The sequence below is a fragment of the Parambassis ranga genome, chromosome 2 (genome assembly GCF_900634625.1).
Source record: "Parambassis ranga chromosome 2, fParRan2.1, whole genome shotgun sequence".
Lineage (NCBI taxonomy): Eukaryota > Metazoa > Chordata > Actinopteri > Ambassidae > Parambassis > Parambassis ranga.
This window is the reverse complement of record NC_041023.1, coordinates 19445546-19473361: the sequence shown is the minus strand read 5'-3', so window position 1 is coordinate 19473361 and position 27816 is coordinate 19445546. Positions and strand designations below refer to the sequence as shown.

The window sequence follows — 27816 nt, the reverse complement described above, 5'->3', positions numbered from 1 at the left end:
CGAAGCCAGACGACTCGACGTCAGCATCTCTCGTTCTTCCGTTTTTTTCGTTTGCTGCGTGCGAAGGAGAGAGAGAGAGAGAGAGAGAGAGAGAGAGAGAGAGGGCTCTCAGCAAAGCAACAAGAAGGAAGAGCAATGGCGACACTGGATCGCCAAATACCAAGTCCGGATACTTTCCTGTGCGAGCCTTGGTCTTCCTTCGTCAGTGCGGCTAAATTACGTTTTGTTGACAGTAAGTTCGCACGTCGGTAGCGTTGTTGTTTTTGCGGACAAACTGTCGGGAAGTGCGTGGTCCCAACTGTCTGTGATTGAGTTGAGTAAGCTCCTCTCTACCACCATGCAGCGTCTGTCAGGCAAAGTAACTGTCAAAAAAAGGACGTTACTACGAAGCGCAGCATTGATAGCTTGTTTTGACAGCCGTGCACGCGCCTTCGTGCTAAGCTAACCATTACAGTCGGCGCGTGCTGTAACGCTATCCGCTGTAACTGTCCAGCTGTAAGTTTGTGTTAGCTCTGACAGCTCCACAGTCGCTCTGTGCGCTAGCGAGCTAATGCTAACCTGGAAGCCCAGACATTAAGAGAGCAGCAGGGCTCCACGCATAGCCCCAAACTTTGTTGTTGTGAACGTGAACACCACCCCAACCCCACCACCACCGCAATTAACATCTCTGTTTCCCCCCGTCTGTCTTGGTTTGTTCAGACGCAGACTCGTCCACGGATAACAGCGACAAGGAGCTTAAATGTCTCAGTGTAGCAGCCGTGAAGCTCAGCAGTGAAGGTAAGGAAGTTACACTCCGCAACATACAGAAGCTGTCTCGCACACGGTGATGGTTTGTTTTTGTTTTGTTATGCATGCTCAGCAGCATTAGCGGTGCCATTTTTAACTGCTTCACACAGAAATCACACGTGTTTGGCAAAGCTGCTCTTATATAAGCTACACATTTGTACATTTATTTAACATGATTGGAGAAATTACTTAAATTAGTACTGTCTCATCTTCAAATAAAATGTAATAAATCCATAGGATTTGTCTAGCATGCTATTGCTGAACCATTGTTATAAGAGATCGAGATCTATTGACTTTAGTTTATGACTAAGAAAAGTACAAGCAGAGAAGTTATACAGATATTATTATTATTTTGTTTTTACTTAAGTCATTAAAATACCCTCTGTTAATAGTTGACAGTTAATTTCCTGTATTGTTTCGGGTGCAGGTCTCTATCTAAACAGACAGCATTATGGATACTCTGTTTGTAGAAGCTGATTAAAAAAATCAAATCTGTAACACTAGTTAAACTATATACAAAACCTCAAAACCATTTGTAGTCCAGAACAAACTGTACTGTAGTTCGATTAATCCCTGCATCTGTCTGAATGATTTGAAAAACTGTAGTGTACTATATAGTGTTACGCAGTCATAATAGATTTTCACTACATGATTATAGTGGCTCGAAGCATTTGCAGTAACAGTATTATTGCAATATCATCATGTCCTTTTGCTGTGAAGTAGGCCAGCTTTTTAGTGTTAGCTGACCTGAATCTCTGGCTCTCTCTCACTTCTTTAATGTGGTATCACACCAATTCAGGACAAAGAAAATGCTGCCGAGCCCAATGCTTTAGCATCACAACTAATAATCTAAGGTAACATTTCAGAGCTCACAAATTACAGCATCTCTCCTGTGGTGAGACCCTCTCCCTTTAGATATTGTCAGTCAGTATACCTCCAGTGTCTACAACCAACAAGTTGCATTTTCCCAGCTTCTTGTCAGTCATCTTCTCCAATGTGATCAGCAGAAGTAGTCACACTCTGTGCTAGATGACTGCGGATTAAGTTTAATATCTGCCATCGAGTTATAATCTGTTAAAATGGCTCAGTGTGAGTTGGGTTTGTGTGGGGGTGCCCCTGAGCGGTGAGTACCTCCCTCTGTGCCCAAAACCCCCCTCTAGGGACAGAGCCAGAGGAGTTCCTCCACCACATAAAAATACCCAGAGTAGCACATGCTGCGCACCAGTACACCACTTGAGTCATCCCTGAAAGTTTGAGCGTGCTGAAGCCCTCGTAGGAACACACTGACGCACACACAGAGCAGGGGAAACTCTTCTCACTCTCATTGGTCAAATATCAAACCCCCCCTTCTCCCACACACACACACACACTCACACACTCGCATGCTTCATCTTCCTCCTTCAGAGCCAGACTGGAGTGGTGTTTCCAGAATCGCTGATCTGTTGGCAACATGACACTTACGGCCTGAGAGTGATGTGCAGGCACACATTCACAAACACACTAGGAAACATGTCTCTAAACTGTACATTTGCATAAAGTGATTCACCGTTGATGAGTCATGTGTTACTTGTCTCCTCACTCGACACTCCATCTGCGTGCACACATACTTGTAGATGGCGGGGCTGGTTTGGCAGCACTTAGATGTGCAGTGTAGGTCACGATTGGTATCCACGTCTACTTCTCACTCATACACACAGTGGAGAGATGATGACAACTGAGTCTGATTACACTGCCAGCCACTGTCATCATCCAACCAGAAATAGGCAGGGCTGTAATGCTGCTATTTGTATGTTTACAACCCTCTTTAGTAGAGATAGTATTTATCTAAACTATTATATTGCATTAGCAGTGCTTTAGGTAATACCTTACTGTATTAGGTATTAGCAAAATGCCAGATTAAGGCAGGGTATGCTCTCTGCAGGCAAGCTATGTTAGTTGTCCCACACCAAATGCACAAGACTGCTTGCAGGGTGTGAGTCCTCTCGTGACCTTTCAGTTAGGGGATTGGAAAGTTTCTGTTATCTAGATGTTTCAGCATTAGTCATAAGAAATAATTGTGGTATCTATGTTTATGTTTCAGCTCTGAGTGATCATATTCTTATTCTCAGTTGTTCGAGTTGCTTTTATGCTCCTGCTAATTTTGTCCTTTTTTGCAAAACCTGTTCTGAGCTAGAACAGCAATTTGAATATGCCATCTGAAGTTAGGTTGTGACGTAAGGCATTTTATGATGGATTGATTTCAAGATTACTAAGCAGTTCTGGAGCTGTTCCTCAGCTGACCACTTGTGGCTGACTCCAAAAGTAAGAGCATCTTCATACACCCCAATGTCCCTCATTCTTTTAAGATGTAAATAGGGATAATTCAGGGGTGCGGCTGCTTCGAGGTGGGTGTCATTGTTAGCTGTTCCTCGCCTGCCTCAGGGCCACTTAAACTCTATCTCTGTGCCAGTTTTTGGATTAGCTGGAGTCACAAATGCAGAGATGGCAACTACTGGAGCCACAGCACTGAGCATCAAAACCACTATTAGGAATCTATATTATTAATGAAAATCATTCATCAGTGAATAGATATTAAAGCAGGTTAAGCTTGTACCTGCATCGGGCTGAGCGTTATTATCTTTTGATTGTAAGATTCTTCACCATTTACAATCTGTTGGTAATGCCTTTTTTGGCTTAAATTGCTTCTTGTATTACCTTTTCCTGGCATGGGTTGACACTTTTAACATGGCTTTTATACTGTGCCAAAATCTTTGGCTGATGATCCTTAAACTTGAAAAATGAAAAGCCTACAGCTGTGAGTTTTTGTGGTTTTCAGGCAATATTGGTGGTGGAGTAGTAGTTTAAATGTTTTAAAATTATGACTATAACACCATCACATGGAAGATGCATTCCACTTGTGACATGTGCTTTATTATTGCACATTATTTAACTCTTAATTAGAAAAAATGACTTGAAAAAGACCCTAGAGCTCAGATGTGTATCTGGGACGTCTTATGAAGTGAGTATAGTTGTGTGTTTAGACTGAGTTCTGCTACATTAGCTGCCTGCCAAATGCTAGTCTGCTTGTTTACTTTATCAGACATTTTGGTGCAGTGCAAATAATTATCTGGTGTTTCTGTTCTGAAAACAACTTATGGTGAAACCATCACTCTCTAGTCCCCCTTTGGAGCTGTTATAGCACTGTTATTATTGAAAAGTAATAGTCCAGAGATTTCCCAAAGGCTTTCTGATGACTGTACTAATCTCATTTTTCTAGTGAAACATTGTGTACTTTCAAACCACTTTGTTAACAGCAGGTTCTTTGAGGTCAGGCGCTAATAGGAAGTTGAGTTACCCCCTTTAAATATAATCAGTGTCTAATAATGGATTGTTTTAGTGGCTCTAAACATGCTTATTCACCAGTGACTGATTGTTTTTGTAGTTCATTCTCTGGCCTGTCAGTCATCTGGCACACTGTGGGCAGTTGGCATTAGAAACACACTCTCAATTCAGGCAGCAGAAATACACACTTAGTTTGCATTTGACTTGGCAGATGTAGGGGAAATTGCCTTCAGCGCTCCCTGCTAATGCCCTTTTGTGTTACTAAACACCTTCTCATATTTTTATTTATTTATCTACCTTGTGGTCTAAAAGGAAAATGTGCTAAATGTCTCTAAAGATGATTACACGAGAAGACATGGTGATGCTCTACTTCTGTTTATCTACTTTTTATCTCTTTATCAATGCTTACTACATAACCACCTGTGGATGGCAACACAATATTTAAAAGTTGTGTGTATCTTTGCACAGTAACATCAACATGGCTTTTACTGCTTTGATTAATACAGTATTATCCTAGCTTTAATTCTTTATAGCAATGATCATGACAGCGCTGGTATGTGTATGTGTCCTTGAATGCTTCATATGTGAGGAGTGAAACCAGGTCAGGCGCCTTTTACATAAATACATATCAGTCACACACTTAACTGTGTCATATTCAGCGTAACACACAAATTGTATACATTCAGTATGTAATATGGCACACATCATTTTCCCATACCTCCATGCATACACACGTTCCAAGCACACCAGGCGACTTGCACAGTTAGACAACCTAGACAGCCTATACAAATACAAACATCCATATGCATCCCACCTCCCTTCAGTGAGTCTGGCTTAAGCCCTGTGCTAATAAGTGCTGTGAGTTCTGTCAGCAGAGCTTGTTTGGGTTCAGGAAGATTAGCTTCTCAAAGCTTAGCCAGAAGAGATATTAGCTGCTTTCCAATGGACATATTTTTTCCTCACTATCTAATGTCTCTTGTACCTTCAGGGATAATGTAGCTTTATCTAGCTAGCACACTGTGTACTAGCTAGTATGTGTTTTGGAGGATTGACTGTCAGCAGCCTGATTCTTTCTCCCAGGGTGTTTTCAGTAGAGGGTACACACAGTAATCATCCCTGTGTCTGTGATAAATCATTGGTTATGCTAGTGGTAATGGTGACTTAGGAGATCAGCACCCAGTCAAAAGTGACAATTTATTATTTACATACCAAATCAAACAATTAATAAGCTGCTCTGGTGATGCTTCCGGTTTAAAAAATGTGAAACTTTCCATGATCACAGGTTCCTTGCAGGCTTGACACACATTAACATACTATTTTTCTGTTTTCACTTAGGGCATCAGCTGTGCATGTGTTGGAAAATATATGCTGAATGTGAATATCTTTAGGAGAACCATATAGTTTAAGCTTTAGCCAGTAATACCCATATTTTATCATGATTAGTTATTTATGAATAGGTACTGTTTAAATATATGAACCTCCAAGGTTGTATTGTTGTTAAAGCATGCATAATATACAACTTACTGGGTTAAAGCAGAGCAGCTTAATGTGGGAAGGTAAGTCTTTGCCTCTGATTATAATCGCTCTCTAGTGAAGAGTAAAGTTTGCTGAGTCTGGGTTGTCATGTTTGTTTATGTATAAGACATGGCATCTACTCCTTATGTCTCTTTCAGAAATGCCTGTCTACAGCCAGTTTCCAGCACTGGAGGATTTTTGTCTCGTTGTCTGCCATGTCTGCAGTAAGGTGGTCACTCCTCAGGGCATCTTCACACACTATGGTAAGACACACACACACACATGCTTGCGTACACACACACGCATGCACGCACGCACACACACACAGCCCTTAGGGCATCGTCACACTCTTCACCAAAGTACACGCAAACCTGGGGGTGGTGACATAGGGGGCACAGTCACACATATTGAGCCATTCAGATCAATACAATAATATCTATGTATCCCTGTGAGGCACTTTAAATCATAATCTGCTTGCAACTCCTGGTCTGCATAAACTGTCTGTGAGTTCTTCTAATGCTCAGGAGGCTGATGAAAGTTAGTAAACGCTAAATAATTTCAAGCATTGTGCACGCATTTTTATCCAACAAATAAGTACATAAACAGCTGTGCTCTTAAAATAATGCATGGATATCACACTAGTGTGAAGAGCTGGCTTGTTGAATGAACTTTAAGGTTTTATATGGGGTTAAAAATGCTGATTTGAGAAAAGGAAAGTAGTCAAAAAGTCTTCAAAGAGCTCATACACACATGTACTGTTAAGCTGGATGTGCTTGTTGGACATATAGGTGCCTTGTTGGATTATAGTTGCTGTGGCGACTGTCAGCTTCAGCTATTAACCATAATGATATAGCTGACATGTTGCTTAGTCATTATCAAGTGCCGTGCTATCCTTTAGGTATTTAAATTTGCAAGAGAATGCATTTTTAAAAGGGCTTCTGTGGGTATTCATTCATCTTGCAAGAGTATTTTTTTCAAATGGCTGCACCGTTAAACCAAGCTCTCATTGGCCCTTTTATCCTGTCCATCTACCTCTTGTTTGTTTTTCACTGTGGCTCCACTGAGCGTGCTCACATCTGCCTGCGAGCTGCTGCTTCCGTCTGTTGGCGGTTCGTGCACCAGTCCGAGCCGTCTGTTTGAGCACGGGGGTGGAGACACATGGGCATGCTTAATGAACACACTTCTCCCTGTGTGGAGTGTGCACATGAACACACACACACACAGACACACTCACATACTCTCTCACTTTCTATTTCTCAGCAGAAAGAGGTCAGTGGGTATTGTGAGACACAAACACACACACACACAGACACACATCGACTCCTGGCAGCCACTGTTGTTTTGTCCCCTGCTCCTGCCCCCTGTAGGACCCCTCCTACCCCTCCTCTCTCTTGCTGGCTAGCGTTTTTGCTTGCTGACACACACGCAGTTGGGTGACAACAGGTCTGGAACACACTCACACACACAGAGTCATGAGTGGGAATCTCCTGCGTGCTCTCCGTATAACCGAATGAACCTCGGGCAGCAATGGTGATAACAATCAGGCACTGTAGTACAGCAGCAGGCCATGTCACATGCTGAGCCATAGATTTCATCTTACTACTACTTTTATGTTTTTAATCATTTAATTGTATTGTAGTGACCAAGATGTCATAGTGTGCAGACGATTTATTTGCTGAGTCCTTGAATAAAGCATTATATGCCCAACTGCTTTGTGTGTGTGACATGGAAAATGCTCCTCCTGACCTCTGCAGAGTGGATTGCCTCTAAGAACTCACTCAGTCAGGATATCCCTCTGATGCCTTATGCATTTCCTCCCGTTGTTGCACGTTCCCATCATATCACTGCACTGTCCTCCCGAGCATGGTGCCATTGTTCCCTGCTGGAGATTCTACTTTAAATGTAGTGACCCTGAGTAGCAGTATCCATCACAGTGGCCTTGTATTTGTTTTTATGTGTATATATCATGGGATTAAATTTCATGCTTGACCTGTACAAGAAAACAACACTGGGGCTTTGCATACTATATAGAAATGCATGCTTGCTTGCACACATGCTCACAGAAGAAGAGAAGGGGTTTGCCTCAGGGGTCAGTGGTTTGCAGTTATACACGCCTAGTTTGCTGCTCATTTTTTGCTGTTTGAAGAAGAGAGTGGTCAGAAGTTAAATCTAGAAATTGGACTGAATAGATTTCTGTCCAAAAAGGTGAAGCTATACTGTATTTCATACATCGGAGACTTGCTCCATTTAGTGGATTTGTTTATTTAAATCTCCTTAGAGTAAGGAGCGCATGTATATTCTTAGCATAAGTGGCCCAGTGGGATATCAACTAAATCCCTTGTGCTGGCAGTGTTAGTAACATGCTCGCTCCAGTGAGCTTGTAAAGCAAAACATGTGCAAAGAAATAATTTTTAATGCTTAAGAGTGAACCTAAAACCTTATTATGGCCTCATCAGGATTCTACAGTGGCATTTGCAGCACATAAGAATGTTTCTATTATGATTTTCATAAGGGCATTTCAAACTGTATTTCAAGTGCACTTTTAATCCTTGAAAACTATCAGCAATCAAAAAATGTAAGGGTCAGATGTGATTTTTATGTGTGCGAGAGAATGCTTTTGAAGCTAAGTTTTTAAATAAATCACTTTCCCTCTGCATGTTCAGATGTCTCAATGTATTTCAATAATTTCCACTCAACTCTTCTTAGTTTCTCTCTCCAAGTTCGTGGCCTGCTGTGTGTGAGTAAGCCGAGCGTATGATGAAAGGGTCATGTTGTTACTGTTATGGTGGAAGCATCTGTCTCTCTTTACTTGCCTTCCAACTTTTCTCTGTGGCAGTAGATTAATTGAGCACTGAAGCAGATCAAAACAATTCAAGTTTTCCTTTCGGTTTCATTTCTTTCTTAACTTAGCAAGTGTTTTGCTTCCTGTGTCTGTTGTTGTTTTAAAAATGTGTGAGAGCCCGGGCTGTGGTGCACAGTAGTTGTTAGTTGGTTGTTGAGTGAATGTTTTGCCCTTGACCACAGAGTGGGTCCCTTTAGTTTTTTTTTAACTGGGTGATGTTACAGAGTTGTGTTTGTCATGGCTTGGTTGTATGTGGACCCGTAGATGAGATATGAGACAATTAAAAGCCAGCTAGTAGTGCACATCAGTAGTTTCTTTACGTTTTGCACTAGTTTTTGTGTAAAGAAAAACAAGAGACTATTCAGAGATGTTTCTTTGTGGTCATGACCACTCGTATACCCACAGAGAAAGCCACAGATGATAGCTGATGGCCCTGTTCCTGAGCTAGTCATGTAATGCATATCATAATGTCTGTGCAAGCTTCCATATCACTGAAATTCTACAGCCCTGTTTAGCAATATTTCTCAAGGCAACCCTTTTCTCTTTAGCTTTTCTAGGCAGCATATGTTAAGTCATTTCACAAGTCTTTCCATCTTTTTATTGATTTATTTTTTTTTTTTATCATTTATTGCTCACTGCTTGTGATTGCAGGTCCACTTCACAGTCTGTTTAAGTGACATGGCTACAGTGCCACTTCAGCAGAAAGTTGACTTCAAATGGCCTAAAGAATGGAAGGAATCTTCAGAGATGTTTCTCTGCCAACATGTCTCTCTTCCTCTCCTCTCAATGTAAACAAGCCCAGCTGAGCTCTGACAGCCTGTGTTTCCTCATCCTCATTCGGCCCCACCCACAGGATGAGTCAGGAGCCAACCAGTAGCCGGCTGGACTCTCGCAGCATTGCCATAACAACAAGCGGGCAAGAGAGTGTAGTAGGGACTGTGCCCTTGTGGTCGAGTGGCTTAGTGACCTTGCCTGGGCTTGGGTCCATGTATTGTAAATCAGTATACTTAGCTCCTGTACTGTTGTATTCCCTGGATGAGGTCTCCTACAAAACAAATAGCTGGGTCTTCCATGTGGGAAAATAAACTGTAAATCATTCATTTTGTTTTAACACACTGGCAAATATAAAAAGGTTTAACTATTATCGTAATCAAGAAAGATAACAGGCAGTACTTTACAAACGTATCTAGGATGGCCAAATAACAACAAGCTGGGTTTTATTAATTCATATGTTTCTAACTAGGAATAAATGAGAAATTGCTAAAATCAGAGGCAATCAGAGGTTGTACTCAACGTGTGAATGAATTTATGTGTGAAACTTGCACTGCTGTAGCTGCATACCTGTGAATGTGACTCTGGACTTTGATCCGGCTGCTCTGAATACAGCTGCCTCCCTGGTTGTCAGCTTCCACTGCCTTATTTACACACCTGTCCCCCTCACACCCCAACACACACACACTCACATGGGCAAATTATTCTTCTTACTACAACACTACACACTCAGCTATGCTTGCATACTACTGTGCAGACAGTTTATGTATTTGATATGAACATACATAAACACAATATGTGGAATTATACCTGCGTATACAGTAGTATGGACACACAATCAAGTGGTCCCTCTAGGTGAGTCTTTTGTTCTACTGTATCGCCCTGTTACACTCACTAATAGTTTGAACAGCATTGTGGCACAATGGCTTTACAGTGGTTTTACACATGTATGGCATCAGTTTCTGCCTCAGAAATATGAGGATACAGTTAAAGTTAGTTAGTTTAGCATTCAAACTGTAAGACGCTCTCTGGTCACAGTGATTGCTTTTCATGTACTTTATGTTTGTCAGTGTTAATCTGCCTGTGTGCCAGTGCAGTTCTATTAGAAAGTTTTTTTAGCGTGACCTTGGCTTGTATTTGTCACACTCTCAGTTAAGTGGACAGAGACTGAGAAAAGATGTTTTCAATGCTTGGCTTTTGAATATTTGGCTCTCAGATGGTTACGTGTGTTGATGAATGTGCACAATGTTTTTTCTGTCAGCAACACAGCTGGTTTTCATTTTACAACTTAGATGAAGCATACTAAAGTAAAACCTGCCAGTGTCAGAGCACTTAGTAATATACTAATCCTACCTGAGCTCCTCTCTCTTCGGTACACTTTATTGTTTTACTGCTCCCTGCAGTTTTTGATTCTTATCTGCTGACAGGAAATTCAGTTAACCACCAGAGTCAATCTCATCCCAAATTGGCAGCTGCTTCTCAGCAGCTTATCTCTCTGCTAAATCTTGCAGAAGTTGGTTATTTACCTCAGAAGTGAGAGAGATGAGCTGGCATTCTTTTTTTTCCTTCTTTTTGAAGTGTGAATTGTTACACCTCACTCTTTTGCTCTATCATTAGCTATCCAAAGAACGTTTACAGCGTTCAGTGTGTTGTCCCCTCATTTCTCCTTGTTTACAACTCCCTCTCTTTTTATTCAGGTAGCTGGGATATAGTTTCCCTGTGAGACAAAGAGAGACAGTCCTGGACCACACACCCCCACACCCCCAACCCAACCCTGCTCCCACAAAGACATGCATAGCAAAAACCGTAAGTGTACGCTCCTCTCCTCTCCTTGTGAGTTCCTTCCCTCTGCGTCTTCTCCTGTGGCTCAGCATCCTTCCCACTTGTGTATTCTGATCAGATCTGGGTCAAAAGGTATTTATAATTCTTGGCTTTGTGAACTTCACGTAGTACCAGTTTGGTGGAGTTCATCATGCAAGGACACTTCAGATGGTGGCATGTTGCTAATTAGAGATCAGTTCATAAAATTGATTTGTAAATACTTTGTCTTGGAAAATTTCTGGTACAAATTTGCTCCCTCCCATTTAACAAACTAGCCATCTGGCAGAAGCAGACTAAAGAAAAAACATAAAATAAAAACAAATAGCACACTACTGTATACTCTGCACTAGACTCAGGTGCTTAATGAATGCAAATAAGATCAAAAAGCACCCACTAGCAACGCATGATCTGTCTTAATCTTGTGTGATTCTGTGTTGTGCATCTTTTTTTTACCTTACACATTGTGTCTGTCTGTCTGCCTTGACCTAATTTAGAGAAACGACACAGCTCCCCAGTCCCCTCCAGGAGCCCCTTGGTTCCCATGAAGCCGAAAGCACCTGCCGTGGCTCCCACTGTGGCTCCCACCACCGGGGACACACTGGCATTCAGGATCCCTAAAGATTACCCTCACTCCCGCTTCAGCAAGGCACCACTTGCTGTTTATCCACCAAAGGGAGCACGGAGCAAGACATGGTGTGTGCATATATATTTCTTTTAATATCTCATTACAGTCTTGCTCACAAAAGAGCTGAGTTTGATAAAATGTCTTTGCTGCTCCTGAAACATTTATTTGTCTTTTACTCTCTTCCTGTTTTTCTCCAGTGTGTCACTTCCAGTCGTAAGCTTGGAGAAAATGCCCTGCCTCAGTCGAGCCGACTCAGCATCTCATGTGCGACTCAGCTCCTCCTCTTCCTCCTCTTCCCCTCTAAAACCTTCGTCTCTCACTCCGCCAGCCTCCCAACGCTCAAATGAAAAGCTTACCAATGGTCGCGGCAGCAGCGGACCATCCACACCACGCTCCACCACACCACCTTCCTCACTGGATAGGCGGCCCAGTCCAGCGCGCTCTCCGCTGGACAGACGGGCAACACCGTCTCCCTCACCACTGGACCGGAAATGCTCCCTGTCACCTTCACCTTCCCACCGAACTGTTGCTCTACCAGCATTGTTGTCATTATCACCGTTAGAGAAGAAGCACCAGAATGGGACTAAGATTTCAGCCAGGTCGCACAGAAGACTCTCAGGTCAGTCCCAAAACGACACGTGTCCGTTTTTGTATTTGAAAACCTTTATGTGTGCACAGTTGAACATCAGTCAAATTTAAGAGTGAAATAATTCTGCACTTGAAATTCTTTGCTACGCTTTACACAAAAAATCCCTCTCCAATGCATGCACTCTCCTAAGCTCACTATTTCTTATCTTAATATTATTTGGAGAGCTTCCACCCTGAGTGTTTGGCTGCAGACAGGACAGTGGTGGAGCTATGAAAATGGAGGTAGAGACCTCTCTTTATTTCTCTTGTTTTGACTATTCTGTCTTGATATTTCTTTCTCCCTGACTCTCCTTGCTGTGTTCAACAGCTCCACATAGCACACAAGTTAACCTCAAGCTTATTTTAAAATAAGAACAAGTGAAAACGTGTAAGTTAGAGAAAGTTTGTGCTACTTTAAGGTGTGATTCTGTTTCATGTCTCTCTATCCAGCTTTTTCTTCTCATCTCTCTTTTATTTCTATGGTTTTGTACTGTATGTCACTGTGCTCTGGGCCTCTGATTTACACCCTCTAATTTGCGAACTCCCACTGCCAAAAAGCTGATTGTCTTGAGAGATTTTCCCCACCTCCCCTGTCTCTACTTTTTTCATCCTCTCACTCTGCACCTCCTGCCTCGAACTCCTTGTTTCTGTCCTAATTTCTTCACACGTCTTCCTGTCCCCCTCTCCGTCTTTCTCTTCCATTTTCAAGTTTTTGTGAGTATATGAGTTTGTTTATGTCTAAGTGCGTGTTTGTTGCTTTTGCCATATCAATCAGACCCGTTGTCTCATACTGCAAACACAAAAAGATTACAGGGATTATAGGAAAGGCCAGCACAAGATTACAGCCCTCTGACAGTAGCACTGTTTAAGATAACCTGCTGACTAGTGTGTGCGGAGGAACAAAGGTCTGTGTCTCTGTGTTTGTGGGCAGTAAAAGCTCAGTTTTAAAGAACTTCAGCTAGATTTCACATTTAGCAGTTGAATCCGGAAGTAAAGTTACTTGCAAGACAACAGTGAATTCAACAAGACCATTCTGTTTGTTGTGCAATTTAAATCTTTGTTTTATATGGGCATCAGTGTTTTTATGATAGGGTCATTGTAGTTTATTCACCTTTATCATCAGCCATTCAAGTGTAAACTAGAGTCCGTATTTAGGAGTCTGGATTAATTTTGTTTTCTAAAAACATCTTCTTACCTGTGTTTCCTACAACACTAAACCTAGCCTTGCCAGTGATCATAATTCTATTTTCTATAATTCTATACAAATTAGTCGTGTCTCTGGCTTGGGGTACAGACATCCAGTTTGCTTGTTGGTGAGTTGTTAAACCTCTTTGTAGAGTAAGGAGGAACTGCAAAGTTGAATCCTTGCCTATTATAATTCTTTTTAGGTTGGTTCAGGGGGCTTTCTATACATGCACATTAAATCTGCATCAAAAGGACATTTAAATTCTCAGCAAATGGTCTTTCACATTATCTTTTTTTAAGATAAATTGCATGTTGTCTCCACAAGGACTGTCTTCAGTGTTTTGTTTTGCCTGTGCGAGTGCTGTCGACGCCCCTTTATGGACCCAAAAAAATTGGTATGTCTTCGGAAGTCCTCTCAGATCCCTATGTCTATTTGATTGATCCACATTTGGAGGAGGCATTGGGCAAAGAATCTTTTACTGCCCTGTATTCTGATATCAGAGGTGTTTCATCATATAAAACAGATTTTGGCAAAGGAAAGAATCTTTTTACAATAAACCAGCCATCACTCTGGCTGCAAATTGACACAGCCTTAAAAGTTAAGGGTTACATTTCATCATCAAGTGCATGTTTGCTGCAGATTCCATTCAGTAAGACAGGGGAGAGTTTACCAAGCTGTCAGTCAGTGGTGACTCTTGCCATCCTGCCAGTTTGTCCTGTCAACAATAATCTGTCACAGTGGGAGAGATCTGAACGCTGTATGTGTTTGATACTGGAAACATTATTAACGTCCCACCGAATGATGCCATTAGAATAGCCTTGGACCACAACTGAATGATTGAATGATCGAATGAGCAAAGGAGCTTGTAAGACTATGAGTGAACTGCTGTATCAAAAAGGGCCAAATTAAATCAGTCATGGAACTGCAGCGCTCCCACTCCCATCAAATGTGATTTGATATTTGTAGGAAGGAAGAAATGACTCCATGATGGTGGTTTAGTGTAATGTGTGTGTATGTGTGTGTGTACAGGGAGAGTGTTTGACCCTAACAAGCACTGTGGAGTGCAGGACCCTGAGACTAAACGACCCTGCACACGGTCTCTCACCTGCAAGGTAAGGCAAAAATAATACACACAATCTCTCACTCTCTCTGCACGGCTGTGTAATTTCTGTGGAGACAATAGTATTCTCTGACCCTTTCCTGCTGCTTCCTGTCGGAAGCTGTCTGACTCTGAGCAGAAAAGCTGTTTGCAGTTGTTTATGACAGTAATAGTATTAAAGGGTGCACTAACATGACTACTGAAGGACAACAGCTACAGTCCTATCTGCCTCTTCTATATATCTGCACCCCCAGTTTCTCTGTTAATGGTGGGTAGCAGTGCTAAAGCATTACAGGGCCTACACTTCTACTTGATGAGGTAATTATAGATGCTGGATGAGGCTACAACATCTTTTAGCAGTAATACTCTTATTTCACTGCCCTTTAATTACCTCTACCATGCATTACTAATCGCTTCAATGTGATTATTATGTAATTAAAGATGTATCAGGCGCCCGTGTTGTTGTTTTTTGGCCAAAATAATCAGGTCTAAATTGCTACCATCTCTTAATAAATCTGGACAGGTAGCGTGGTATCTAGGTAAATGGAAGCCACACTTCTTTACGGGTAAGGGTTAGTGTGTGCTGTTGATACTCATCTCAATCACTGTGCCACTTTGTTTAAAAAATGGTTAAACCAAAAAGGAAATGAAAACATGATTTTTGTGATTCACTTGGTGCTTGTTTAGAGGAGAATACATGCTGTTCCTACAGATACTGATGTCCTCTGTGGAGTAGAGACGAAGAATCTTTTCAAACCAACCACCTTGTAAAAATAAATGAGACTTTGATTGCTCTCACACTACATCATATGGATATGCACATTGCTCAGTGGTCTCAAGAAAAGTCAAAACTTTGCAAAAACTTTTATTTAAAACACAGTTATGGCTGCATAGAGGAGGTAAAATTTAAGATTGACACATTAATTTATAGCAATTAGACACATCTTTAAAGGCACTGACATCGTTTCATTCATATTTTCTTCTTATTTATTCGTTTTTATTGTCATTTATTTTAGGCAGCAAGTGAGCTGCTGGTAGTTAAAGTTGATGTGCTTGAAGGAGGACAACTGAAGAACAAGTTACAGACTCAGACAGAGTTCCTGTGTCACATAATTCTAGCTAATGACAGATGATAGATAGGTGTGAGCACATGCAATTTGTTACAACTTGCTATGTATGTGGTTGCATAACCCCAGTAGTCTTTCACCTTGCTGATGTAGGTGTAGATGAAGATGAAAACATCGTTGTGACATTGGCTTTGTAGTTCTGTCAGCTTTAAATCAGTGACCTGTCACATTCAATGGGCATAGGTAGTACCATGAAATATGACTCTTCAGGCCTCTGTATTTCCTTTGACTGATTATAGCTACCTGTTTTAACCAGTTTTTTTCCAGCAGCCTCTCTAATACATTTTGTAAACAATTATTGGAAAACTAAATGTTTGATGGCTGGGTTACCTTCCAAAATATCTGGGAAGGTGCACACACAGCCAGGCACAAGTAATATTTACCTGTGTTAGTGTGGTGTGACGTGGGTGAGGTATTGTGCAGTGATTGTGGAAACTGTCATGAAACCACAGAGCAATTCTATGTGCAGCATTCAGAAGAATATTTGTACAACAGTCAATTTTTCACAGTTCAATATTTTAATCGACAAAGTCTCTTAGAAATAACCTAATATTTCTGAACACTTATAAGCTGACAGAAGAAAAGGTATGAAATTCCTGTTTTTATTTGCTACAGACTCACTCTTTAACCCAGCGCCGAGCTGTCCCTGGGCGAAGAAAACATTTTGACATTCTCCTGGCTGAACACAAGGGCCGGGCAAAGGAGAAGGAGGGCTCAAAAGAGAAGGAGAAGGAAAAGGACGGAGCGCAGGGAGGGAGGGAAGCTTCCAGCCAGAGTATCACATCGCAGGACGCCGCGTGTCCAAGCAAGTCTCACTGTCCCAATGGACGACCCTTCTCCTCACTGAAGTTGCGGCTGGCAAATGCACACATACCAAGGTAGGACAATTGACAGACACATGGGAAGCTTCAAGTGTCTCAGTAAATTAAGATGTGACATTTACAGTTATACTAAACTACTTTTGGTTTTGTGTGCATTTTTTATTTAGGAGTTTTCATTTTTTTTTTATTTATTTGTCACTTACAGAAAAGTTAAGACTTTTTTCTTTTGTAGTTGGGCACTTAATCACTTGTTTATTCAGGTTGTTAAAATGCAGACGCATCCTTGTCTGTTCTTGTTTTATCCACCAGGGGATGCTATAAACACATATATACTCATAGGCAGAGATACAAAACAGTGTGGCGCTTTGCAAGTTGTATGTTTGTATATGTATTTCATTAGTTTGTTTTTCTTTGATTCTTTTTGGGTTTTGCTTGTTTGGTTTTTCTTTACATCTCTTTACACTCTAATATTTATCAACTTCACTGTCACCTCTTCTCATTTCTTTTTCCCCTTCTTTTCCTCCTTTGTGTTTTGTGCAACTCGGTTTCTTTATTTTCTTACCTCTCTGTCTTTGTAATATTTTCACTGCAGGGTTCCAGGTGGCTCCTCCACAGCCACCTCCAGTCCTCCGTTCCAAGCAGCGCCTCCTGCCCTAGCTCCCAACTCAGAGCCATCCCTCCACGGCTGGGTGGCGACAGCAGTAGATGGCAGCCGTCTCTCCAGTGATGAGGGAGACACTGAGACTCAAGAAGACATGGACAGACCCGGCTTTCACTACTCCAATCACCACCCACAGCCTTTAGCGGTAAATGCCAGGACTACGTTACATCAGATATTTTTATAGTCTATAACCTCAGGGCATCAAATACTTATTGGCACTTGTTGAAATGAATATCTCCCTTTTTCACCCTGCAGGTTGTGCTTTTCATTCATCATTCACTGTTTTTCAGTGCACTTTGATAGAATAGTTTGACATTTTTGGTAGTTTACTTTCTAGAGAATAAGATAGATCACGCCCACTTATCTTACAGAGACAAACATTTAGGGCAAAGGGTTTTAATGATGAGATTTTCAGGCAAGCAGCTGAAATTTGAAGTCCTACAATGACAACTAAGTGCCCATGATAAACAGTAATTAAAATATATAGACGCTTGTTTTCTTAGTAAACTGCTGATTCAACGATGTGTGCATTTTCATTGCTGCACTCTGTGCAGTTCACTAAATTTAAGGAAATGTTTGCCAAAAAGCCATCTTCCAGGCACAAGTCCTGAATCTCAAAAGTAGGACATGTATACAGATTGATCTTCACTATTTCTTAATCTTAGTCTTCTTTCGTCTGTTGACATTCCTTTTGGCCTTTCTCATCTGTCTCCACACCTCTCTTTACCTTGTACTCTAATCTATTCTCTGTTTTGTCTTCACAGTTTTGCGTATTCAACAGTCGGCTATTGGGACGGGGCCACTATGTGTTTGACAGGCGATGGGACAGGATGAGGCTGGTGCTCCAGAGCATGGTGGAGAAACATCTTAATGCACAAATGTGGAGGTGAGCATCTGCATGTGGAACAACAGTGAGAAATCATGTTCATGCTGATGAATTCTTCGGGCAAGTGGCTGATGAAATCACACATTACACAAAACTCGTCGACAATTGTTAAATAAACTACTGCATATTTATTGGTGCTTAAGGTTTAATGCAGTCTACTCTGGAAATTAAATACCTTTATTGGTACCTGTGCTCTGTGTTTCAGAAAGGTGCCCCTGGCTGCCGAAAGCCTCCTCTCACTCTCCCCATCTGGTAACTCCTCCATCACTGCACAGCAGGCTCCCTCTCCTGTTTCCATCACCTCTCCTCTCCTCACCTCCGCTTCCAACTCCCTCTCTTACACCACTGCCTCTGCAGCTGGGGTGTTTAACATCAGAGACTCGAGCCAAGTCTTTACGCAGGGAAAATCCCGCAGCGGCACACATAAAGCCAGTCGCCCATCCAAAGACATGGAGGACCCTACAGTGGGGTCCAAAAAGAGAAAAAACTCTTCCTTCTCTTCCTCCTCCTTTTCGTCTTCTTCCTTGTTTCCAACTGTGGATAATCACAAGAGGAATGGAAGCAGCTTTCATCCAACATTACAAAGCTCAGGGGGGACAGCGTCCTCCCCAGCCAGGAAAAAGGGACTTGGTCAGGGGGATAGTGAAGTTTGGAGCAGCTCAGAGGACTGGCTATCCAGAACCGATGGATCTCAAAGCCACAACTCACAGAACAAGTGGGTCCAGAGCTGTTTAAAATTTAGACTGTATTAAAAAATACATTGGATGATCCAAGAGTGTTAAAATGTTTTTAAAAAATCTCTGTGTACCGACATGCTGTAAACTGCATAAACTATTGAATTCATATGATCTTTTATGGCAAAACAGTTCACATTATTGAGAATCCTCATCAACTTATCACATTATTAATTGCAAATTTTCCTTCTACTTCTCCTTAGTCGTGAACATGGCATAAGCATACCATACTCACCCAACAGAGAATCAGCCTCGCATCAGCCTATGGCTCCCCCGTCAGCACCCTTAGCTTATGGGGGAGGAGCAGAAGGGCGTAAACGGAGGAGTCCCAGTTCCTACAGAGGGAAGGCCAGCAAAATGAGCAGGCCGGGCAGGTTAGAGAGCCTCTTTGGGAAAGGAAGTGACAGCGGGGGAATACTGGCTTCAGGGCCCGAGTCCCCGAGATAGGTAAGCAACCAGCAAGCCAGTCAAAACATACTGAACCATGATTACCAGAAAACGACTGTTTTAGTACACATTAAAGTGGATCTGTTATAAAAGTAAGTCTGTTCTTTTTCCGCAGGCATCACTGACAGAAACCTATTCCATGGACAGAATGTTGGGCAACTCTGCAGGCCACCATCGTTTGTGACCTTTGACCTCACCACTCTTTGAACGACAGCACCAATCAGACTGCTTCACGTTGGCAACGTCAAACCTACTTACCCAACCACAGCTCCGTTCACTCACTGTGACACTCTGAGGTCTTTGTGCACAGATCATTTTGTTGGAAAGCTGCTCTGCGCACACACTGTGGCCGTGGTCTCTACAGAACAAGATTTCTTTCTTTTTTTTTAAATCTCTGAAAAGGGAATTAGCCTCGCGTTGTTAATAATACTGCCACTGTAGAACTTTTGAGGAAATGAGTTCATTTCTAGTGAGATGACGTGGAAAGACGTTTCGTGGAGCTTGATGGTTTGAGGACCTACTGACAGTACTACTGTAGGACTTCAGCTACGCCGCCTCAGTCACCCTAGTGCTCCTTCTTTCTGTCTTGATTTCAGCTTTTCCTCTTGCTCAAAGAGAGAAGAGATAGCAGCAGGTTTAGTTGGGTTTTATCCAGCTTTTTTTTCCTCCCTTTTTAGCCTGTACCAGACAACTCTGTCCACAATTTCTCCCATCCCAGCATGCCTTTGTCCAAAGTGCACTTATCGTCCTCAGTTCCTCTTGCTTCCTTCTCCACCGACTCCTCAGCCATCTCCAGCAGCGTCGCACAAGGGAAGAAGAGAAGAAACAGCTGCGTGTTACTGACGCCGCCACGTCAATGCACTGTGTTTCACAATAGGAAGAAGTCTGATTTTTATTTGTTCTGTTCAAATGTTGCAAGGAACACAAGCTCCTGGACTTGCATCTTAAATGGAATTATTCCGACCAGCAGAGTTGGATTTTTGTATAATAATTTATCATTCTTAAATGATGTTTGATATCTAACCAACTATTAAGGTTTGGAGACTTTTTCGGCACAAGGAAAAAACAAATTTCTATGGCATTTTTGAAGAAATGTTGAGAGTATTATTATAGTTCTTATTGTTGGAAATGTGTACATATCTGTTATTATTTTTGTATTTATTAAAAATGCCCCTCTTTACTATGTATGAGCTAAATGGAAGGAGTGTTTTTGCCCTCCTCCTTTAGTCTGTTTAATAATGAGATTTGGCCTGGTTTCTCAAAAACCAACAAAATGATCATTGGAATTTTTGGTGGTTAATTCGAGCTAATTACTGTTATGCTGAGTTATACTTGCACAGCTTTTTTTACACTGCACATGTTATGTAAAAGTACATATTATGTGTGTATAGTGCTGTGGAAGCATTTTAAAATCTTTAATGGGCCACAGATTCAGTTGTAATTTTTCTAAAAGGTGCTGATTTAGTACTCAGCATTGTGCATCTAATGCGTCCTAAATAACCAAAAAAAGTTGATTGTTTTTGTGAAACCAGGCCTTTTATTTTGTATTTTCATACAAAGGGCCCCACATTCCTGTTTGCCTGTGGTTCTACCCTTTTCCATACTTCTTCCAGTGTTCAAAATTCTAGCTATATTTTTGAACTTTTGTCTTTATCTTCCAATGCCGATGGGTCTAGTCTCAGTGCGATTATGCTCGATTGTTGTCACATCAAGTCAGATGTGGGTCAAAATGCATTCATTTACTTCTAAGCTAAGCTGTGGGTACCTTTTTCTTCTTTGGTATCTTAGCAGTCCACTGTGCTGAAACTGCATCTTAGTAGGTTAAAGGTTGAAATATATGCATTCGGCATTTGTTTTCCTTTAGCAGCTCACCACCACAACATTATGTCTAGACACAGGCAATGTAAAAAAAAATGAGTTGATTTCTTTGATTTTATGCCAAAATAGGTCAGAGAGGATACAACACAATCCTTTGAATGTCAGAAAGTACCCCGTCCATTCGTGCTGTGATGACACAGTAACAGAAAGCATTTTTATATGCTTCACAGCAGCGTGACACTCTCACCCGGTACGTGCCAACTTTCAGTGGAAACTAACTCATAGAACACGTTGTTTGGGTTTAAGCACTAATGATGAGTGAATTGTACATAATCGGTTGTGTTTGCGTTCTGTATTTCCAAGTACTCAAAGTGCTTCCCGTGATGACGATGTGTGAGATCATCCAACGCCTTAGATCAGTTTAGTGGCACCTGCTCGGGGGGTCTTTGTTTTACTGTAGATACACATGGTTTATCTGGGTACTCACTATGTACAGTTGCTAACATGTCTACAATTACAAAGTTTTCTGTTTTGCAGCCTAGTGTTGTGCTTAAGTGTGTGATGAATAAGTTTATGGTCTTTGGTAGAAGGAGTTCAATTTAGCAACATAGTCCCATACATTACATTTACACACAGAGCCCTTCTTCTTCTTCTGTCAAAATGGCTGCCACTGTGCTCTTCAGAAGAGGAAGTAGTGCCTCATCAGGTGAAATAGGGCAGGTGTTGTTCTAAATCTACATTCCTGGAAGGCAGCCATCACTACTGTGGTTTTATGGGCTGGAGCATTGTCCTGGTGGAAGCTTCCCCCTCTTCATTTTTTCTCCCCGTAGCCCTCTTAGAGATTAGCCTAGCATGCCCACTATATTAGCATGGAAGCGAAGGGCCCAAGACCGGTCTGTGGTTACAGACTGCTGGAGAAGTCCCTCAGGATCCGGCTTTAAAATGTCCTGTCATTAACCCTCTACCTTAGGCCACAAAGTTATCAACCTTTACATGTTAAAGTCAACAAACTTAATATAAAGGATCAACACTAGTACAGTGATGGTTTATATTGGTTTACTGCTCTGACGTGTATCTTCAGGAAAGTGTTTTTTGGGAGCCGCCTTGCTGTTTATGGGAAGTTATAATAACATTATTTTGTTGCAGCTAAAAGTAAGACGAAGCTCACTGATTTCAGAGCAGTTGTTTATTATGTTTGCTGTTAAAATTTGTGCAGATATTACCAGTTTATTTTATTTTTTATTTTAAACCCTTGTTACATTTTTTGCACCTTGTGATAATGCCCAAATCTTTAATCAAACTTCTATTTATATAACTATTTGAGATCTATATCTATATATTTCTAAAAAAAAAAAAAAGTTTCTGGCAACTACAGTAAGTGAAAATGAAGAGTTTTACTTGTGGTCAGTTGGTTGCTAAACCAGCAATTTTTTTATCTTTTTATTTTTTTTTTTTTAAACCCGATCCAAACTGTGGAAAAATGTTGAATGTCTAAAAAAACATGGTGGGGGGGGGGTATTCAGTCTTAACTGCAGTTGGATTTCCCATCAAAAACCAAACACATGCTGTAAAAAATGATCTTATATCTATAAGCTTTTATTAAATGATTGAAAGTGGTTCTGTGTTATCTGTACGCCACAGGTGCAGCTTGTGAACTGTGAGAAACGTGCTGCTGCTGAGTCTGAATGTCTGTTATTGTATGTTTTTACTGCAAGTACAGTGGGGAAAAAAGTATTTAGTCAGCCACCAATGTGCAAGTTCTCCCACTTAAAAAGATGAGAGAGGCCTGTAATTTTCATCATATGTATACCTGAACTATGAGAGACAAAATAAGAAAAGAAAATGTAGAAAATCACATTGTAGGATTTTTAATGAATTAATTGGTAAATTCCTCAGTAAAAGAAGTATTTGGTCACCTACAAACAAGCAAGATTTCTGGCTCTCACAGACCTGTAACTTTTTCTTTAAGAGGCTCCTCTGTCCTCCACTCGTTACCTGTATTAATGGCATCTGTTTGGAGTCCTTCCATCAGCAAGGGCATTGAAGATGAAACGTGGCTGGGTCTTTCAACATGACAATGATCCCAAACACACCGCCCGGGCAACAAAGGAGTGGCTTCGTAAGAAGCATTTCAAGGTCCTGGAGTGGCCTAGCCAGTCTCCAGATCTCAACCCCATAGAAAATCTTTGGAGGGAGTTGAAAGTCCGTGTTACCCAGCGTCAGCCCCAAAACATTACTGCTCTAGAGGAGATCTGCATGGAGGAATGGGCCAAAATACCAGCAAAAGTGTGTGAAAACCTTGTGAAGACTTACAGAAAACGTTTGACCTCTGTCATTGCCAACAAAGGGTATATAACATCTCTCATAGTTGAGGTATACCTGTGATGAAAATTACAGGGCTCTCTCATCTTTTTAAATAGGAGAACTTGCACAATTGGTGGCTGACTAAATACTTTTTTTCCCCACTGTACCTGTTGAATGTGTTCTGTCCCGAGCAGCTCATGATCACCAGTGACGTCTGACATAATTTATTTTTTTTGTATTGCTTCAGAAACAGCAGAAGCCTCTCTTCTGTGAGCACTTCATGAGGAAGCTTCAGTTCTATTCTATGTGAAGTATGAAGTGTTCACACACTAGATCTGCATCTGTAATTATTAGCGGTTTATTATGGTGAAAATATAAAAGTGAAACGAGTCCAGATTCTGTTAATAACTGACATGTAACATGATGTTTTTATGTTTTTTTTGTTTTGTTTTTTTCTTCCTAGCAGCCAGACAACGCTGATGTTGATGTCAATCAGTTGATGAAGAGGATCAATGCAGTTGACTGTGGTGATCTCCTGACATTCCCTTTTAGTGCCACCAGGAGGTCTGGTGACATGGTCTGGTTTGACATAGGTATCCACTGTGAGCTTGTGGCCCTTCGTCTGTGTAGTTATCTGGTTTAAAAGTGAAGAACTGATAATAATTATTAAGTGTTTTGTGTCAGCACCTCTGTAGGGCGATTAGTGATTGATAAATTCATGGCCTAATCTACAAAGCAAAAGTTACCCATAATCCCATTTGGTTTTTCATAACTAGTAACTTCTGGCTGCTGATGCTATGCACGTTTACGCGCACGTATTTACTCGTTCTTCATTTGTGGTATCTTCAGACGTCTAAATATACCATTATGACAAAAAGGCACATTATACATGAGTAATGGTGTGAATGACGTACTTCCTGTCTCATAGGTGAGTGTGCTAGAACATCACCCTATGATAGTTAGAGGAAACTACATTTAAAAATGTATGTTTGCTTCCACACTTTCTCCCTGGGCCTGCGTGGGTTCTCTCCAGGAGCTCCGGCTTCCTCCCTCATTCTACAGACATGCTGAGGTTGATTGGTGACTCTAAATTGGGGTGAGTGTGTGTGTGAATGGTTGTCTGTCTGTATGTTGTCCTGTGATGGACTGGTGACCTGTCCAGGGTGTACCCGTAGTTAGCTGGGATAGGCTCCAGCCCCCCGTGACCCTGCACTGCAGGATGAAGCAGGTTACTCCATGATGGATGGATGGATGTTTGCTTCCTGTGTTTCGTATGTAACAATAGTTCTAACAGCTACATGTAGCAATCCCACACATGGGTTCGCTGGAAAGGTTGTGAACTTTAGTTGCCAAATCTAAGGGGTGCTCCAACAGTTTAAATAGACTTTTTTGGCAGATAATCTGAGCTCATGTTCGATCTGCACCAAGCCATAGCTGGCCTCTACGAGGAGTGGAGTGGTGATAATGGCCGCTCAGTGCACTGTCATGGTTGGAAGTTACATAAACAAACTTTGGTGACACGAGGGAAGCATTCATCCATCCCTTCACGGTCAGCTGAAAGCTTGTATTGGTCATCATGCATGTCTATTGTGTGTGTGTTTTTTTTTTACTTTTACTAGTCTAGTCATCACTCTGTGGGGCAACAGTCACATCTGACTCAGTCTTGAGGACAAATTAGCTCTTCTCCACAACAGTGACAAGAAGCACTTCAAAGACACAGCAGAGGGCGCTTCTCTATCAAGTCTGAGACAAACAGAAGGTAAATAAAGGATGTGTTCTATAGTGTGAGGGATTGTGATTTGGGGTGACCCATCTGTGAGGAGAGCTGGGTTATGCCTGCCGAGTAAACAGTAATAACATGAAATCAGTACTGCAGGGAGAATGACTGTAAAAACACCACAGAACAATCTGACTCAATGATTTCTATCACGGGGCTCCAACTGACCCAAAACATCAGATGATTGTCAGAATCATAATCAGAAATACTTAATTGATCCCAGGGGGAAATTGCTTTCATTCCAGGTGCTCCATGTATACTCAAAAAAGACAGGTTAGAAATATAAATAAGGTAAAGTAGTAAGCGTAAAATAAAAATAAAACCTAATAAATTCTAAACATTCAAGTCAAAGTTTCAGATGACGAGGTTTGAGGTCAGAGGTCAGGGATGGCTACATCACCACAGGAGAGCAGGCGGGGGGTTAATGGGGGTGGGGTGGTCACTATTTCTAAGCTTTTGAATTTGTTTTTAGCTCCACTAAGTTAGTCTGTGTTTTTAATTTGGGTGCCGGTGTTTGATGATTTGCCTGCAGTGCTGTAGTGTTAGCAGGGTTTAGAAGTGGACCTTGACCTGCAGTCACCCCTGCTGTGGAGGAGAAGCTCGCAGTCACAGATCCTCTTTCAAACTCGCAGACATCACAGGTGATTCCCAGCAGAGGCAGGAGTTAACAAGTTAGGAAGGTCTGAAGAATCCTGATCTACTCAAATTTTAATCTGTTGTACATCATATTTACAGTTACTCAAAATTAATAAAAAGTGGTCCCCCCCTCACCCCCACCCCCATCTGAGGGGCTCAAAGGCAAGAATTCAGGTTGCCTTCAGGCGTGTAGGAGGTCAGCTGTATGATCTGGATCTGAGTCTTTATGAGCCTTAAAAGTGTGAAGTAGAAGAAGAGGTTAAATGAATGCAGATAAATACCAGTCAGGAGCTCACAGCTGTATTGCTCATTGATATGCAGCCTCCCGGGGTGGAGAAGTTTTTTGACAAAAGTAGCTTACGTTATTTTAATTTAAGTAAGAGTAAGAGTAAAAAAACACACAGTATATCTTTATCAAATATTCCACAATATTCTGAAAAGTCCGCTTAATCGGTCTTTATGGTGTTAATAAAACGCACTAAAAAAAGCAGGGAGAGGTGGGAAGAGTTAACATGAAGACATAACAGTGAAAAAGAAAGTTCCACGACACGGCGCGGTCACGGGCCGTTGATGTCTTGATGATAGGCCCCCCCCCCCCACACACAGGATGTATCCAACATTCTGAGGTTTTTCCACAAAAGGAGCTCCTGCATTATGTTTTTCATGATCTTGCATCATCCAAACATCATTTTAATTTATAATAAAGTAAAGATCCAGCCTCGGAACACATTTTAAAGATGTCCTTTTATGAAATTTAACCCAAATAAATAAAGAACAGATGTTCATCATAATATCCAGTGTGTAAAGGCTGAACTTGCAGAGTTTGTAGATGGCTCAGCTTCAGCCATCTATTACCTGCTCTCCAGGCAAATGGCTACGTCCAATCAGATCTATTTGAGCATGACATCCAGCAGGCGCTTCTACCTGAACCTGAAAACCACACACACACACACTCCCGACAACATTGACACCTTGTGGTCAGTCACCTCTTCACCTTTTCAAATCTCACCAGCCACATATGTATAACACCAAAAAGATGCTCACCTTAAAAGTGACATCTTATTTTAGTCTTCATTTATGCACACAGTCCTGCTGTAGGATGAACAATAACCGCGCAGGTCGTCCTCCTGAATTCCTAATTAAAGCAGCTAGCGCTCAGCTTCCAGGAGGTGTCAGACGTCTGAGGAGGCTGATTAGTATCAATGGAAAGCTGCACAATTTGTGATTTTTCTATTAAAACTAGATGCTACATAGTGCATCTTATTTGCCCCCCCCCCCCCCCCCCCACACACACACACGCACCCCTCACACACTCACTTGCTATCCCCCTTTGCTGTAATTATAACCAGGCCATTTAAATTAGCAGCATAAACGAATTATTTGTCCAAAGAAGTGTCCCAACATGTCAGTAGGTGGTGTGATAAATGCAGCCTGTGTGTAATTGAGAAGATAAAAGCTCTCGGGCTCTATTCGACCACGTCCATGAATGCAGAGGAGTTTCTACCCCCCCACCTCACCCCCCCTCCCTCATTGCAAACAGCATTCTTATGATAATGGTATAATGCTGCTGCTTTAGTTAATTGTGTATAGGCGATAGTGGTGGGCACCTTTTGTTGCAGGGATTATAACTCGTATAGGACCTCTCAGATTCAACCCCCCCTCCCTGAAAACATACTTTATTCCCACTTTGCATTCAGTCTGTGGAGTGTTATTGAATTTAATATTATCACTAGTCAACAGGATGACAACTCGTATGTTCAGAATTTTATTGAAATATTTATATGTGGCATTCCAGCTCCTCACCTAACCAACGAAGCCAACTTTAGTCTGAACCCTGGAATCAGTATGATGATGCTCTATTGGGGAAAAAAACAAACTTCATTTTCAGCTTTTAACATTCCTAAAGCATCGTGTTATTTTGAGAAACCAGATGAAAAGACCTGCTTAGCAAGATGATCACTGTGCTACTTCATGCTCATAAGCATCCAGCTAGGAATTCAGCTGATGGGAAA

The 27816-nt window shown here is 41.5% G+C and overlaps 1 protein-coding gene across 3 annotated transcripts; it reads left to right on the top strand.

The window, feature by feature from the left end:
* The first annotated feature begins 74 nt into the window (after nucleotides 1-74).
* On the top strand, nucleotides 75-26043 carry atxn7l1 (ataxin 7-like 1). 3 transcript variants are annotated; one of them, XR_003670297.1, is made up of 14 exons: nucleotides 75-232; nucleotides 700-777; nucleotides 5781-5885; nucleotides 10933-11041; nucleotides 11551-11749; nucleotides 11879-12300; nucleotides 14524-14606; nucleotides 16336-16598; nucleotides 17134-17347; nucleotides 17967-18088; nucleotides 18294-18803; nucleotides 19026-19269; nucleotides 19385-22591; nucleotides 26036-26043. XR_003670297.1 is itself a non-coding variant. In XM_028400867.1 (13 exons), the coding sequence occupies exons 4-12, from the start codon at nucleotides 11026-11028 to the stop codon at nucleotides 19267-19269; spliced, it is 2073 nt and encodes a 690-aa protein (XP_028256668.1). In that variant the 5' UTR covers nucleotides 75-232; nucleotides 700-777; nucleotides 5781-5885; nucleotides 10933-11025; the 3' UTR covers nucleotides 19385-22632. The 3 variants fall into 3 exon arrangements, 2 of the variants coding, with proteins under 2 accessions (XP_028256668.1, XP_028256669.1); XM_028400867.1 differs by lacking the exon at nucleotides 26036-26043 and having other exon boundaries at nucleotides 19385-22632; XM_028400868.1 differs by lacking the exons at nucleotides 10933-11041; nucleotides 26036-26043 and having other exon boundaries at nucleotides 19385-22633.
* The last annotated feature ends 1773 nt before the right edge of the window (nucleotides 26044-27816 follow it).